The sequence below is a fragment of the Haematobia irritans genome, chromosome 3 (assembly GCF_050003625.1).
Source record: "Haematobia irritans isolate KBUSLIRL chromosome 3, ASM5000362v1, whole genome shotgun sequence".
Taxonomy (NCBI): Eukaryota; Metazoa; Arthropoda; class Insecta; order Diptera; family Muscidae; genus Haematobia; species Haematobia irritans.
Genome location: NC_134399.1, coordinates 215306783 through 215322271, shown reverse-complemented (window position 1 = coordinate 215322271; position 15489 = coordinate 215306783). Strand labels below are relative to the sequence as shown.

Sequence of the window (15489 nt, the reverse complement as noted above, 5' to 3'; positions counted from 1 at the left end):
TACTCAAATGAGCACAAGAAGTAAAATCGAAAAAGTGGCTTCTAGTTTCGGGCTATGTGGATGATCAGTGTGCTTTCTACTCACTCAAGAAGTTAAGTAGGCAAATCAGCGTATATGAGGGCTATATGAAACATATATCGATATAAACCAAATTTAATATATCGCATTTTGGACCTAAAATACATATATCTAGATTACCAAGCAAATCGAATAAAATATTTCGGTGTTTACAGGCCCTAAAAAGCTTCTACATTTCCAATTTTAGACAAATCAATTAAATTTTGCAGTATCTGAAAACCCAAGAAGTCTAATCAGGAGATCGGCCTATGTGGGGACTGTCCCAAAATATGGATCAATACACACTATATTTGTCACATTTGATTTCTAATTGCAGCCAAATGAAATCCAAGAATTGAATCGATCAGTGCCAAATTTAAGACTAATAACTTCATTATTAAAAATTTGCGTGATTATAACAGACAGATGGATCATCTGTATTTTGGGTGAAAATGGGATTACATCTTACTACCTGGAGTCGGTGTTGAAACTAATGAAAAATGCTGGAGTCGGGCAAACTTGGTTCGCCTGCATAGCACGGTTGCCACAGTTGGTAGAATTCTACCAAACATGGAAGATTTTTACTGCTTGGTAGATTGATAGAATTTTAAGGGTTTTGATTAATTTTGCAAAATATTCCTCTCCACCTTAGAAGGACCTCACAAATTTTCTATAGAACTGGCATTTTGACAAAATGTTCTCAAGGATTCTATTGAATATTCTATAGGGATAAAATTTAACAAACTTTTCTGTAGGAATAAAATTTTGGCAGAACTTTCTCTAGGAATCGAATTTTGACAAAATTTTCTATAGAATTAAAATCTTGACAAAATTTTCTCAAAGAATAACATTTTGATAAAATTTTCTACAGGAGTAAAATTTTTCTATAGGAATAAAATTTAACAAAATTTTCTATAGAAATAAATCTTTGGCTGAATTTTTTCTAGGAATGCACTTTTATAAATTGACAAAATTTTTTGTAGGAATAAAATTTTGGCAAAATATTCTATAGAAACAATATTTTGAAAAAAAATTCTATAGGAATAAAATGTTGACAAAATTTTCTAAGGGAGACAATTTTGACACAATTTTCTATAGGAACAAAATTTTGACAAAATTTTCTATAGCAATAAAATTTTAACAAAACTTTCTAAGGGATAAAATATTGACACCAAATTTTGACAAAATTTTCTATAGGAATAAAACGTTGAGAAAATTTTCTATAGGAATAAAATTTGACTCAATTTTCTATAGGAATAAAATTTTGGTACAATTTTCTATAAGAATAAAACTTTGACAACATTTTCTTTAGGAATAAAGTTTTCACAAAAATTTCTTTAGGAATAAAATTTGACAAAATTTTCTATAGGAATAACATTTTCACAAAATTTTCTATAGAAATAAAATTTGACAAAATTTTCTATAGGAATAAAACTTAGACAAAATTCTCTAAAGGAATAAAATTTTGACAAAAATTTTTAACAAAATTTTCTAAGGGAAAAAATTTTAACACAGTTTTCTATAGGAATAAAATTTTGACAAAATTTTCTATAGCAATAAAATTTTGACACAATTTTCTCTAGGAAAAAATTTTGACCAAACTTTCTATAGGAATAAAATATTGACACAATTTTCTCTCGGAATAAAATTTTGACAAAATTTTTTATAGGAATAAAATGTTGACAAAATATTCTTTAGGAATAAAATTTTGACATTTTCTCTAGGAATAAAATTTTGACAAAATTTTCTATAGGAAAAAAATGTTGACACAATTTCGAAAGGAACAAACCTTTAACAAAATTGTCTATAGCAATAAAATTTTGACAAAATTTTCTATAGGAATAAAATTTTACAAAATTTTCTATAGGAATAAAATGTTGACACAATTTTCTATAGCAATAAAATTTTGACAAAATTTTCTACAGGAATAAAATTTTGACAAAATTTTCTATAGTAAAAAAATTTTAACAAAATTTTCCATAGGATAAAATTTTGGCACAATCTACTATAGGAATAAAATTTTGACACAATTTTCTCTAGGAAAACAAATTTGACAAAATTTTCTATAGGAATAAAATTTTGACACTATTTTCTCTAGAAAAAATTTTTTACAAAATTTCCTATAAGAATAAAATGTTTACAAAACTATCTATAGGAATAACATTTTGACAAAATTTTTTATAGGAATAAAATTTTGACAAAATTTTCTATAAGAATAAAATTTTGGCAAAATTTTCTATAGGAATAAAATTTTGGCAAAATTTCTGAAGAAATAAAATTTTGACAAAATTTTCTATAGGAACAGAAATTTGCCAAACTTTTCTATAGGAATAAAATTTTGACAAAAATTTCCACAGGAATAATATTTTGACAAAATTTTCTATAGAAATAATATTTTGACAAAATTTTCTATAGAAATAATATTTTGACAAAATTTTCTATAGAATAAAAATTTTCCCCAGGTATAATATATTGACAAAGTTTTCTATAGAAATAAAATTTGACAAAATTTTCTATAGAAATAAAATTTTGACAAAATTTTCTATAGGAATAAAATTTTAACAACATTTTCTTTAGGAAAACAAGTTTGACAAAATTCCTGTAGGAATAAGATTTTTGACAAAATTTTCTATAGCAATAAAATTTTGACAAAAGTTCCTATAGGAATAAAAAGTGACAAAATTTTCTTTAGGAATACAAGTTTGACAAAATTTCCTATAGGAAAAAGCTTTTGGACAAAATTTTCTATAGCAATAAAATTTTGACAAAAGTTCCTATAGGAAATAAAATGTGACAAATTTTTCTTTAGGAAGAAAACTTTAACATTTTCTCAAGGAATAAAATATTCTATAGAAATAAAATTTTGACAAAATTTTCTATAGGAATAAAATTTTGACAAAATTTTCTACATGAATTTTGCCACGATTTTCCGTAGAAATAAAATTTGACACAATTTTCTCTAGGAAAAAAATTTTGACAAAATTTTCTATAGGAATAAAATGTAGACCCAATTTTCTCTAGAAAAACAAATTTGATAAAATTTCTTATAAGAATAAAATGTTGACAAAGCTTTCAGTAGGAATAACATTTTGAAAAAATTTTTTATAGGAATAAAATTTTGACAAAATTTTCTATAAAAATAAAATTTTGACAAAATTTTCTATAGGAATAAAATTTTGACAAAATTTTCTATATGAATAAAATTTTGACACAATTTTCTCTAGGAGTAAAATTTTGACAAAATTTTCTATAAAAATAAAATTTTCACAAAACTTTCTATAGGAATAAAATTTTGATAACATTTTCTCTAGAATTAAAATTTTTCTCCAGGGATAAAATTTTGACAAAATTTTCTATAGGAATAAAATGTAACAAAATTTTCTATAAGAATAAAATTTTGACAAAATTTTCTATAGCAATAAAATGTTGACAAAAGTCTCTATAGCAATAAAATTTTAACAAAATTTTCTATAGCAATAAAATTCTGACAAAATTTTCTTTAGGAACAAATTTTGACAAAATTTTCTATACCAATAAAATTTTGACACAATTTTCTATAGGAATACCTTTTTGACAGAATATAGGAATAAGACTTTGACAAAATTTACTATAAGAATAAAATTTTGACAAAATTTTTAATAGGAATAAAATTTTGACAAAATTTTCTTTAGGAATAAAATTTAACAAAATTTTCTATAGGAATAAAACTTTGCCAAATTTTCTATAGGAATAAAATTTTGACAAAATTTTCTATAGCAATAAAATTTTGACACAATTTTCTATACGAAAAAAACTTTGACCAAATATAGGAATAAAATTTTGACACAATTTTCTCTCGGAATAAAATTTTGATAACATTTTCTCCAGAATTAAAATTTTTCTCCAGGGACAAAATTTTGACAAAATTTGCTATAGGAACACAATTTTGACAACATTTTCTATAGAAATTAATTTTATCAAAGTTTTCGTAGATATGAAAATTTGTCAAAATTTTTGTAGGAATAAAAATTTTTACAACATTTTCTTTAGGAATACAAGTTTGACAAAATTTCCATTAGGAATAATATTTCTGACAAAATTTTCTATAGCAATAAAATTTTGACAAAAGTTCCTATATTAAATAAAATGTGACAAATTTTTCTTTAGGAAGAAAACTTTAACATTTTCTCAAGGAAAAAAATATTCTATAGAAATAAAATTTTGACAAAATTTTCTATAGGAATAAAATTTTGACAAAATTTTCTACATGACTTTTGCCACGATTTTCTGCAGAAATAAAATTTGACACCACTTTTTCTAGGAAAAAAATTTGACAAAATTTTCTATAGGAATAAAATTTACACACAATTTTCTCTAGAAAAAAAATTTGATAAAATTTCTTATAAGAATAAAATGTTGACAAAGCTTTCTGTAGGAATAACATTTTGACAAAATTTTTTATAGGAATAAAATTTTGACAAAATTTTCTATAAAAATAAAATTTTGACAAAATTTTCTATAGAAATAACATTTTGACAAAATTTTCTATAGGAATAAAATTTTGATAAAATTTTCTATAGGAATAAAATTTTGACACAATTTTCTCTAGGAGTAAAATTTTGACAAAATTTTCTATAAAAATAAAATTTTCACAAAATTTTCTATAGGAATAAAATTTTGATAACATTTTCTCTAGAATTAAAATTTTTCTCCAGGGATAAAATTTTGACAAAATTTTCTATAGGAATAAAATGTAACAAAATTTTCTATAAGAATAAAATTTTGACAAAATTTTCTATAGCAATAAAATTTTGACAAAAGTTTCTATAGCAATAAAATTTTAACAAAATTTTCTATAGCAATAAAATTTTGACAAAATTTTCTATACCAATAAAATTTTGACACAATTTTCTATAGGAATACCTTTTTGACAGAATATAGGAATAAGACTTTGACAAAATTTACTATAAGAATAAAATTTTGACAAAATTTTCTATAGGATTAAAATTTTGGCAAAATTTTCTTTAGGAATAAAATTTTGACAAAATTTTCTATAGGAATAAAATGTTGACACAGTTTTCTATAGGAATAAAATTTTGACAAAATTTTCTATAGGAATAAAATTTTGACAAAATTTTATATAGGAATAAAATTTTGAATAAATTTTCTATACGAATAAAATTTTGAATAAATTTTCTATAGGAATAAAATTTTGACACAATTTTCTATAAGAATAAAACTTTGACAAAATTTTCGGTAGGAATAAAATTTTGACAAAATTTTCTATAGGAATAAAATTTTTTCACAATTTATTGTAGGTATTAAATTTTGACAAAATTTTCTATAGGAATAAAATTTGACAAAATTTTCTATAGGAATAAAATTTTCAATAAATTTTCTATAGGAATAAAATTCTGAATAAATTTTCTATAGGAATAAAATTTTGACAAAATTTTCTAAACCAATAAAATTCTGACACAATTTTCTATAGGAATAAAATGTTGACACAATTTTCTATAGGAATAAAATGTTGACACAATTTTCTTGGAATAAAATGTTGACAAAATTTTCTATAGGAATAAAACTTTGACAAAATTTTCTATAGGAATAAAATTTTGACACAATTTTCTCTAGGAAAACAAATTTGACAAAATTTTCTATAGGAATAAAATTTTGACACTATTTTCTCTAGAAAAAATTTTTGACAAAATTTCCTATAAGAATAAAATGTTGACAAAACTATCTATAGGAATAACATTTTGACAAAATTTTTTATAGGAATAAAATTTTGGCAAAATTTTCTATAGGAATAAAATTTTGGCAAAATTTTCTATAGGAATAAAATTTAGACATAATTTTGTATAGGATAAAACTTTGTCAAAATTTTCTATAGGAATAAAATGTTAACAAAATTTTCTATAAGAATAAAATGTTGACAAAACTTTCTATAAGAATAAAATTTTTACACAATTTTCTCTAGAAAAAAAAATTTTGACAAAATTTTCTATAAGAATAAAATGTTGACACAACTTTCTGTAGGAATAAAATTTTGACACAATTTTTTCTAGAATTAAAATTTTTCTCTAGGAATAAAATTTTGACAACATACTATCAAAGTCCATTGTGGGTAAGTTATCGCATTTCGTAGAAGTAGCAATTTTGCCTTGTTGATGCAATCTAAAACTTTTTAAAAGATCGACACATTTATAATTCAAGGGATATTTATACATCCAGTTGTGATCACTCGCTATTGTGAGTGATCATAAAATAATAAATAAACCTCTAAAATAAAATAATAATTCGTTTCTTCAATTGTAGTGTTTTTGATTAAATTGTCATTAAATTTGTATTCCCATTTTTTTACAGTTCATTAGTACACCTTGATATTAATTTTTCTATTTCCAATATAAAATCACTTAAAATTCCTCTTTTGAATAATGTAGTCGCGACAACGGTAAGACTGTTAACCTTTCCATGTTGCAGGCCATAATGTTCAGTGTAAATTTGTTTAGAAAATTCCCTAGGGCTGTTGAAACCTGCAATTAAACTACATTGAAAATTGTCAAAACGAAAAACACTTCAAAAGGGAAAATACCATACCAGACATTTTCCGTGGAATATTTTATAGCAAAAACGTGCAATATAATATGCTTCAGTGGGGATAAAAAACAGAAACCAAGAAATATAATACAAAAGAGAAATTGATTGTAAATGAAGTAACAACAAAAAAAGAACTTTAATAAACTACTGTATCCCTCTGGTCCATTGATTATGAAAATCGTTTTAGTTTTTTTTTTATGATTCGTAACCAAAAAAGGAAATTTCCATTTTGGGAATTCAATATTGATTACTTACCCATTTTCCAAAAATGATAATGGTGCTCTTAATCTTTGCCATACAAAGCAGTTATCCATGAGATAAAATATGATTACGGGGGTTTTCACTTTTTAATGATGATGGTGGAGAAGGTAAAATGGTGGTTTCATGATTTTTTTCATTTTCTGGTCAAATATCTAGAAAGTTTATAAATAAGAATTTTTCACTTTAGGCAATTTTTTTTTTTTCAAACACTGTTACACTTTGCCTTTTTTACATAGGTATTTGATTTAATGCATTTATTTGATCCACTAATGCCATTTTCTCTTTCTCACTCGTTCACTCTCTTTTGAATTTTCCCTTTAATCACTCTTTTTGTTATTTGAAATGCATTTCTAAAAAGCTATTGCCTTTATGATAATAATCACTTTATAATTAATAACGAAGTTGCCATTTTTCTTTATATCTCCCTCTCTCGCTCTTTAAGAACTTCAAGTCTTTACACTTTTATGTATAATGAGATCTTTGTATTTATATCTGTGTGTGTTGTTGCTTGTAGTATCTCAATCGGACGATAGAAGTGCTAGAATGAAAAAAATGTATTATTGCATTTATTATATTCACTAATGCCCTTTTCTCTTTCTCACTCTCACTCACTCTACTGCGAATTTTCTCTTGAATCACTCTTTTTATTATTTGAAATGCATTTCTAAAAATTTATAGCCTTTATGATTTTCATCACTTTATAATCAATAATGAAATTGTCATTTTCTTCTCTCTCTCCCACTCTCTCTCTTCTTACTAAACACTTCAAGTCTTAACACCTTTATTCACAATGAGATCTTTGTCTATATATGTGCGTGTGTGTGTAGTTGCTTACACTATGTCAACCGGAAGTTGGAAGAGCTAGAATGAAAAGGGAAAAATAATTTTTTCATTAGATTCTCTGAAATCATATCAACTATTAATGAAAATCTATCAAACAAAAACAAAAACTCTTAAAAAATGTTTTTCCTTTATTTGAAAACAAAGCATAAACGAGACTATAGAGAAGCACATCATGTAAATGTAAAGAAGATTTTGTTATTTTTCCTTTGAGCAAAGTTTCAATTGGAAATACCTGCTAATGCATTTTCATTAATTATACGAATGGAGTAATAATGGTGAAATCATAGCAAAATTATGAGAATGAACGAAGAACAAATCAATATACAAAATTCAATTAGAATTGAAGGGATTGAAAGAATTTGAATTATTGAAATTTTTCAAAAGTTTTGTAATCATAACAAAATGTAAAAAAGAACTATAATCACTACATGGTATACTATACGATGGTTGCCTTTATATTTTGGAATTAGAGAAAAACAACGACAAATATTAACAAGTAAGGAAAGTCTAAAGTCGGCTACTATATTATACCCTGCACCACTTTGTAGATCTAAATTTTCGATACCATATCACATCCGTCAAATGTGTTGGGTGCTATATATAAAGGTTTGTCCCAAATACATACACACAGAAAACAAATTTGTTGAGCCAACCGAATTATTCAGTCCCATCTACTATCACAAAATTTGTTATAGCAACCAATTGTTGTCTGGCACAACTATATAGAAAATTTTTTGGATGACAAAATTTTGGGAACAATAACAGTCTAATTGGAAATCACAACCAATAAGGTTTCATTCGTTTGTTAAAACAATTATATGTTTTTTCGGAAAACCAATTATTATAAAATTAAAGAAAACGTCCGTTTAATGATTTCAGATTTTATTTTATTTAATAGTATTACAAATTAATATTTCTCATATTGATCATTTATCTAATGAAAAATTGGAATGTCGCCCAAATTCGGTGTTTGTGGTTCTTGGTGCACGGTTCTCAAAATATATTCTTCTTCTTCAGTCATCATTTGATACTCACTCTCACAATCGCACTCGATTTTCAGTGGGACTTAGGCATGACCAGGCGAAAGGTTTTGGTTGCTGATTGATTTTGATTGATATATTTTATATTTTATGAAATTGTAAGAAAATTAGGGAAAAGGTTAAAATATGAGTGAGATTAATGTCGTTTTATGTTACTTACCACTTAAGAATCCAGCTACCGGTTTAAAAGATGGTTAGATAAAATTGAACTCACGTCATCAAATATTTAAATTTTAAAGTTTCATATATTAACCGAAATAAACATCTTATTTGTTGTCATATATATGTAGTCCATAGCAACAAATTCTCTTTATAACTATAAAATTTGTTAACACAACCAACTTATTGACTAGGCGGACTTTCAGTTGGGTTTGGTGACACATTGGCAAAACAAATCAATTATCACAATAGGGTGGAATAAATTGAAATGGTTAGATACTTCAATGTATAAATAACGACCAATATTTGGTCGTGTGTACCAACTTTTGGTAACACTGCCGTTATATTGATTATATAAACTATCAAACAAGAGATATAACTAATAATTATTCCACACAATTAAAAATCGTGGGTTTCCACTATCAAATTGTTGTCGTAATCGAATTTCAACCAATCATTTCTCTGGGTGTACATTTAAATATCACTCGATCTGGACAGAATTTGATAGACTTCTACAAAATCTATAGACTCAAAATTTAAATCGGCTAATACACTAGGGTGGAACACAATATGGGAAACATTTAAATCTGAAGCAATTTTAAGGAAACTTTGCAGAAGTTTATTTATGATTTATCGCTCGATATGTATGTATAAGAAGTTTAGGAAAACTAGAGTCATTTTTACAATTTTTCGACTAAGCAGTGGCGATTTAACAAGGAAAATATTGGTATTTTGGCCATTTTTGTCGAAATCAGAAAAACATATATATAGGAGCTATATCTAAATCTGAACCGATTTCAACCAAATTTGGCACGCATAGCTACAATGCTAATTCTACTCCCTGTGCAAAATTTCAACTAAATCGGAGTTAAAAATTGGCCTCTGTGGTCATATGAGTGTAAATCGGGCGAACGATATATATGGGAGGTATATCTAAATCTGAACCGATTTCAATAAAATTTGGCACACTTGACTACACTACTCATTGTACTCCTAGTGCAAAATTTCAACCAAATTGGCGTAAAACTCTGGCTTTTGGGACCATATTAGTCCAAATCGGGCGAACGATATATATGGGAGTTATATCTAAATCTGAACCGATTTCAATAAAATTTGGCACACTTGACTATAGTACTAATTGTTTTTCTTGTGCAAAATTTCAAGCTAATCGGGATAAAACTCTGGCTTCTGGGTCCATATAAGTGCATATCGGGCAAAAGATATATATGGGAGCTATAACTAAATCTGATATATATGGGAAAGATATATATGGGAGCTATATCTAAAACTGAACCGATTTCTTCCAAAATCAATAGGGTTCTACTCGGGTTCTATTTGTCAAAATTCGTTTTTATTATTCAACATAGTTCCCTTCAAGAGCGATACAACGATTATAACGATCTTCCAATTTTTTGATACCATTTTGGAAGTACTCCTTCGGTTTTGCCTCAAATTAGGCCTCAGTTTCGTCGATCACCTCTTTATTGCAGCCAATTTTTTTCCCTGCGAGCATCCTTTTGAGGTCTGAGAACAAGAAAACGTCGCTGGAGGCCAGATCTGGTGAATACGGTGGGTGGGGAAGCAATTCGAAGCCCAATTCATGAATTTTTGCCATCGTTCTCAATGACTTGTGGCACGGTGCGTTGTCTTGGTGGAACAACACTTCTTTTTTCTTCTTCATATGGGGCCGTTTTGCCGCGATTTCGACCTTCAAACGCTCCAATAACGCCATATAATAGTCACTGTTGATGGTTTTTTTCTCTTCTCAAGATAATCCATAAAAATTATTCCATGCGCATCTCAAAAAACAGAGGCCATTACTTTGCTAGCGGACTTTTTCAACTTCATTTTACGGTCATTCAAAATCATTTTGTGGATTTTTTTGATGTTTTCGTCGGTAACCACCTTTTTCGGGAGTCAACTGCGTTCACCGTCCTCCGTTCTCATTTCTCCACGCTTGAATTTTGCATACCAATCAATTATTGATGATTTCCCTGGGGTAAATTCCGAAAACTCATTATCAAGCCAAGTTTTTGCTTCCACCGTATTTTTTCCCTTCAGAAAACATTATTTTATCAAAACACGAAATTCCTTGTTTTCCATTTTTTTCACAATAACAAAAGTTGCTTCACAAAAGACGCTCTATCTCACAAACTAATTGACTTACAAACGTCAAATTTTGACATGAATCATTTGAAGGTTGGTACTATATAAAAATAATATGCACTTAATACTAGCGACGCCATCAATGTGTCAGATCGGGGACTTATCAGCCAACCTGTTACTTGTACCGAATTTGCCGAATTTGCCGACTTTGATTACAAAAATGTGTTCACGGACAGATAGACATCGCTATATCGACTCAGGGACCGATCCTAAGCAATATTGCCAAAGACATCATATGTCTATCTTGTCTCCTTCTGGGTGTTTCAAACATATGCACTAACTTATAATACCCTGTTCCACAGTGTGGCGCAGGGTATACTTATCGAAAATCGCTTTATTGTTTGAACCTTATCGGGAGCTGTCCATTTTTTCCAATCCACTTCGAAATAAAAATTTCGCTGCACTTCCACTCCTCCTAGAGAATCTTTTAGTAGACACATTGATATATTACCAAAAAACAACATACTACTACAGATCTATTATAAACGAAACAATTAACCCTTTCACTACCGATGTCCACTTAGAAGGACACTCGAAAAAGACACCAAATTCTATTTTCCCACTTAGTTTCGATTTATTTCTCGATGTTATTTTAAAGTAGAGACTTTAATCTAAATAAGCCATATTGGTGAGCGCTAAAATATGTTTTTATAAACTTTTTGAACAATAAACGAAAAATACGAAAACTTTAGACAATTTTTCTTTTGTATGTTTCTAGTAAATGGACATTTATACAAAAACTACAGCTGATACTTTTACGGTTTCTTTTTTGTATTTTTTCTCACACTGTAAAAGATAAAGGGTGATACGGTCAAAATTTGGTCAAGGGAAAACGCGTGTAAATCGGTGAAATCGTTTATTTAAAAAATAAAATTAAATTTCTTTTTCAAGTTTAATTAGTATAAAATTCAGGAAAAATATTCAGTTAGGCTTTCGCTTTTCCAAATCCGAATTGCCGGGCCTCACACTTGACACCTGCCATCAGATTTTGTACAGCCACCTTGTCCACCTTCTTCGCCGCAGAAAGCCAGTTTGCCTTGAACTACGAGCAGCAGTTAGCAGTTTTTTTGGTCTTCTTTAGGTTCCGCTTGACAATAGCCCAGTATTTCTCAATAGGGCGGAGCTCTGGCGTGTTGGGAGGGTTCTTGTCCTTGGGAACCACCTGCACGTTGTTGGCGTCGTACCACTCCATGGCCTTTTTACCATAATAGCAAGATGCCAAATCCGGCCAAAACAGTACGGAACAACCGTGTTTCTTCAGGAAAGGCAGCAGACGTTTATTCAAACACTCTTTCACGTAAATTTCTTGGTTGACAGTCCCGGAAGCTATGAAAATGCTGCTTTTCAAGCCACAGGTACAGATGGCTTGCCAAACCAGATATTTCCTTGCGAACTTTGACAGTTTTATGTGCTTGAAAATATCTGCTACCTTTCCCCTTCCTTTTGCCGTATAAAACTCCTGTCCCGGAAGCTGCTTGTAGTCGGCTTTGGCGTAAGTTTCGTCGTCCATTACCACGCAGTCAAACTTTGTCAGCATCGTCGTGTACAGCCTCCGGGATCGCGCTTTGGCCGTCGTATTTTGTTTATCATCGCGATTTGGAGTCACTACCTTCTTGTAAGTCGATAGTCCGGCTCGTTTTTTGGCTCGATGCACGGTTGTAGACGATACACCCAGCTTATTTGCGGCATCTCGGAGAGAGAGGTTAGGGTTTCGCTTGAAACTACCGGCAACTCTCTTTGTCGTCTCAGCGGCTTCCGGTTTTCGATTTCACCCCGATCCAGACTTCCTGGCTGTCGACAAACATTCCCCAAACACTTTAATTACATTTGTAACGGTTGATTTGGCAACTTTTAGCGATTTTGCCAGCTTTGCGTGCGAGTAGCTCGGATTTTCGCGATGCGCGAGCAAAATTTTGATACGCTGCTCTTCTTGCTTGGACGTCATTTTGACAACTGAAGAGTGAATTCCAAAATCATAATAGGAGCAACATTCTACACACACACACCTTCAAAACGAGGGGTGTTCAGGTTTTTTAAATGCAAAATTTAAAGAAATACGTCAAGTTTATTCTGACCGTATTATTTTCGTAAGGCCACTGGTCACAATTCAAGAATCAAGTTTTCAGAAAAAGCTCATATAGCTCTTGAAGTAATTGAGGTAGGTTCTCAAAATGACAATTTATGTTCTACATGCTGTTAGTACAAGTAAAAACAGAAGAAAAATTAAAGTTTTTAATATTAGGTTTATTTCGGTAGTGAAAGGGTTAAGGAAAACCTAAAGTCGGGCGGGGCCGACTATAATATACCCTTCACCACTTTGGAGATCTACATTTCCGATATCATTTCAAATACTTCAAATTTGGCTTAATTTTAAATCTAGTCGCTATGTAAAATATCGAGTCAATTGGAAAATATCTCCCAAAGAATTTTAATTTTTTTTTTTACATTTTCCAAAAATTCTTTTTAATGCCCTCCACCATAACGCATCGAAATATTTGCCTCACACCCAAGAAAGGAAAAATTTTTTTTTCATAATGATATCTAAGTAGATTTGGCCATGTTTGCAGGTTCTTTTGCCGGTCCATCTCTTAAAATTATTGGATAAGATTTTATTATACCCTCCACCATAGGATGGGTGTATATTAACTTTGTCATTCCGTTTGTAACACATCGAAATATTGCTCTAAGGCCCCATAAAGAATATATATTCTGGGTCGTGGTTAAATTCTGAATCGATCTGAGCATGTCCGTCCGTCTGTTGAAATCACGCTAACTTCCGAACGAAACAAGCTATCGACTTGAAACATGGCACAAGAAGTTGTTATTGATGTAGGTCGGATGGTATTGCAAATGGGCCATATCGGTCCACTTTTACGTATAGCCCCCATATAAACGGACCCCCAAATTTGGCTTGCGATTGCTCTAAGAGAAGCAAATTTCATCTGATCCGGCTGAAATTTGGTACATGGTGGTAGTATATGGTTTCTAACAATCATGCAAAAATTGGTTCATATCGGTCCACTTTTACGTACAGCCCCCATATAAACGGACCCCAAATTTGGCTTGCGATTGCTCTAAGAGAAGCAAATTTCATCCGATCCGGCTGAAATTTGGTACATGGTGTTCGTATATGGTCTTTAACAACTATGAACAAATTGGTCGACATCGGTCCACTTTTACGTATAGCCCCCATATAAACGGCCCCCAAATTTGGCTTGCGATTGCTCTAAGAGAAGCAAATTTTATCCGATCCGGCTGAAATTTGGTACATGGTGTTAGTATATGGTCTCTAACAACCATGCAAGAATTGGTCCATATCGGTCCATACTAATATATAGCCCCCATATAAACCGATCCCCCGATTTGGCTTGCGGAGCCTCAAGAGAAGCAAATTTCATCCGATCCGGTTGAAATTTGGAACATGGTGTTAGTATATGGTCTTTAACAACCATGCAAGAATTGGTCCATATCGGTCCATAATAATATATAGCCCCCATATAAACCGTTCCCCAGATTTGATCTCTGGAGCCTCTTGGAGGAGCAAAATTTATCCGATCCGGTTGAAATTTGCAACGTGGTGTTAGTATAAGGCCGCTAATAACCATCCCAAAATTGGTCCATATCGGTCTATAGTTATATATAGCCGATCCCCAATCACACAAAAATTGGTTGCCACTCGAGCCAAAAATAATCTACCAAAATTTTATTTTTATAGAATACATTGTCAAAATGTTATTTCTATAGAAAATTTTGTCAAAATTTTATTTTTATAGAAAATTTTGTCAAAATGATATTTCTATAGAAAATTTTGACAAAATTTTATTTCTATAGAAAATTTTGTCAAAATTTTATTTCTATAGAAAATTTTTTCCAAATTTTATTTTTATAGAAAATTTTGTCAAAATGTTATTTCTATAGAAAATTTTGACAAAATTTTATTTCTATAAAAAATTTTTTCCAAATTTTATTTCTATAGAAAATTTTGTCAAAATTTTACTTCTATAGAAAATATTGTCAAAATTTTATTTCTATAGAAACTTTAAACTTATTTATATACGTATTTAATCAGCCTTTTTTAGTTTAATATATAACACGTATGGACTAATATGTGGTATATATTACAGTGTTAGGAAGTTTTTAGATACCTTGCCATCGGCTTCAGTAGAAGTTTCTACGCAATCCATGGTGGAGGGTACATAAGCTTCGGCCTGGCCGAACTTACGGCCGTATATACTTGTTTTTTTTTTACATTTTCCAAAAATGCTTTTTAAAGCCCTCCACCATAACGCATGGAAATATTTGCCTCACAACCAAGAAAGGATAAATATGTTTTGTCATAATGACATTTGGAGTTTTTTGGAGATTTAGCCATGTTTCAGGTTCT

General features: G+C 29.5%; 1 protein-coding gene across 1 annotated transcript in view; it reads right to left on the bottom strand.

The window, feature by feature from the left end:
• LOC142231428 (uncharacterized) overlaps window positions 1-7481 on the bottom strand; it is a 263204-nt gene extending 255723 nt beyond the window's left edge. The window contains exon 1 of the mRNA XM_075302036.1: window positions 6892-7481. Within this exon, the coding sequence (XP_075158151.1) occupies window positions 6892-6895 (4 nt within the window). The 5' untranslated portion in view covers window positions 6896-7481. The remainder of the gene's footprint in view (window positions 1-6891) is intronic.
• Between the last annotated feature and the right edge of the window lie 8008 nt (window positions 7482-15489).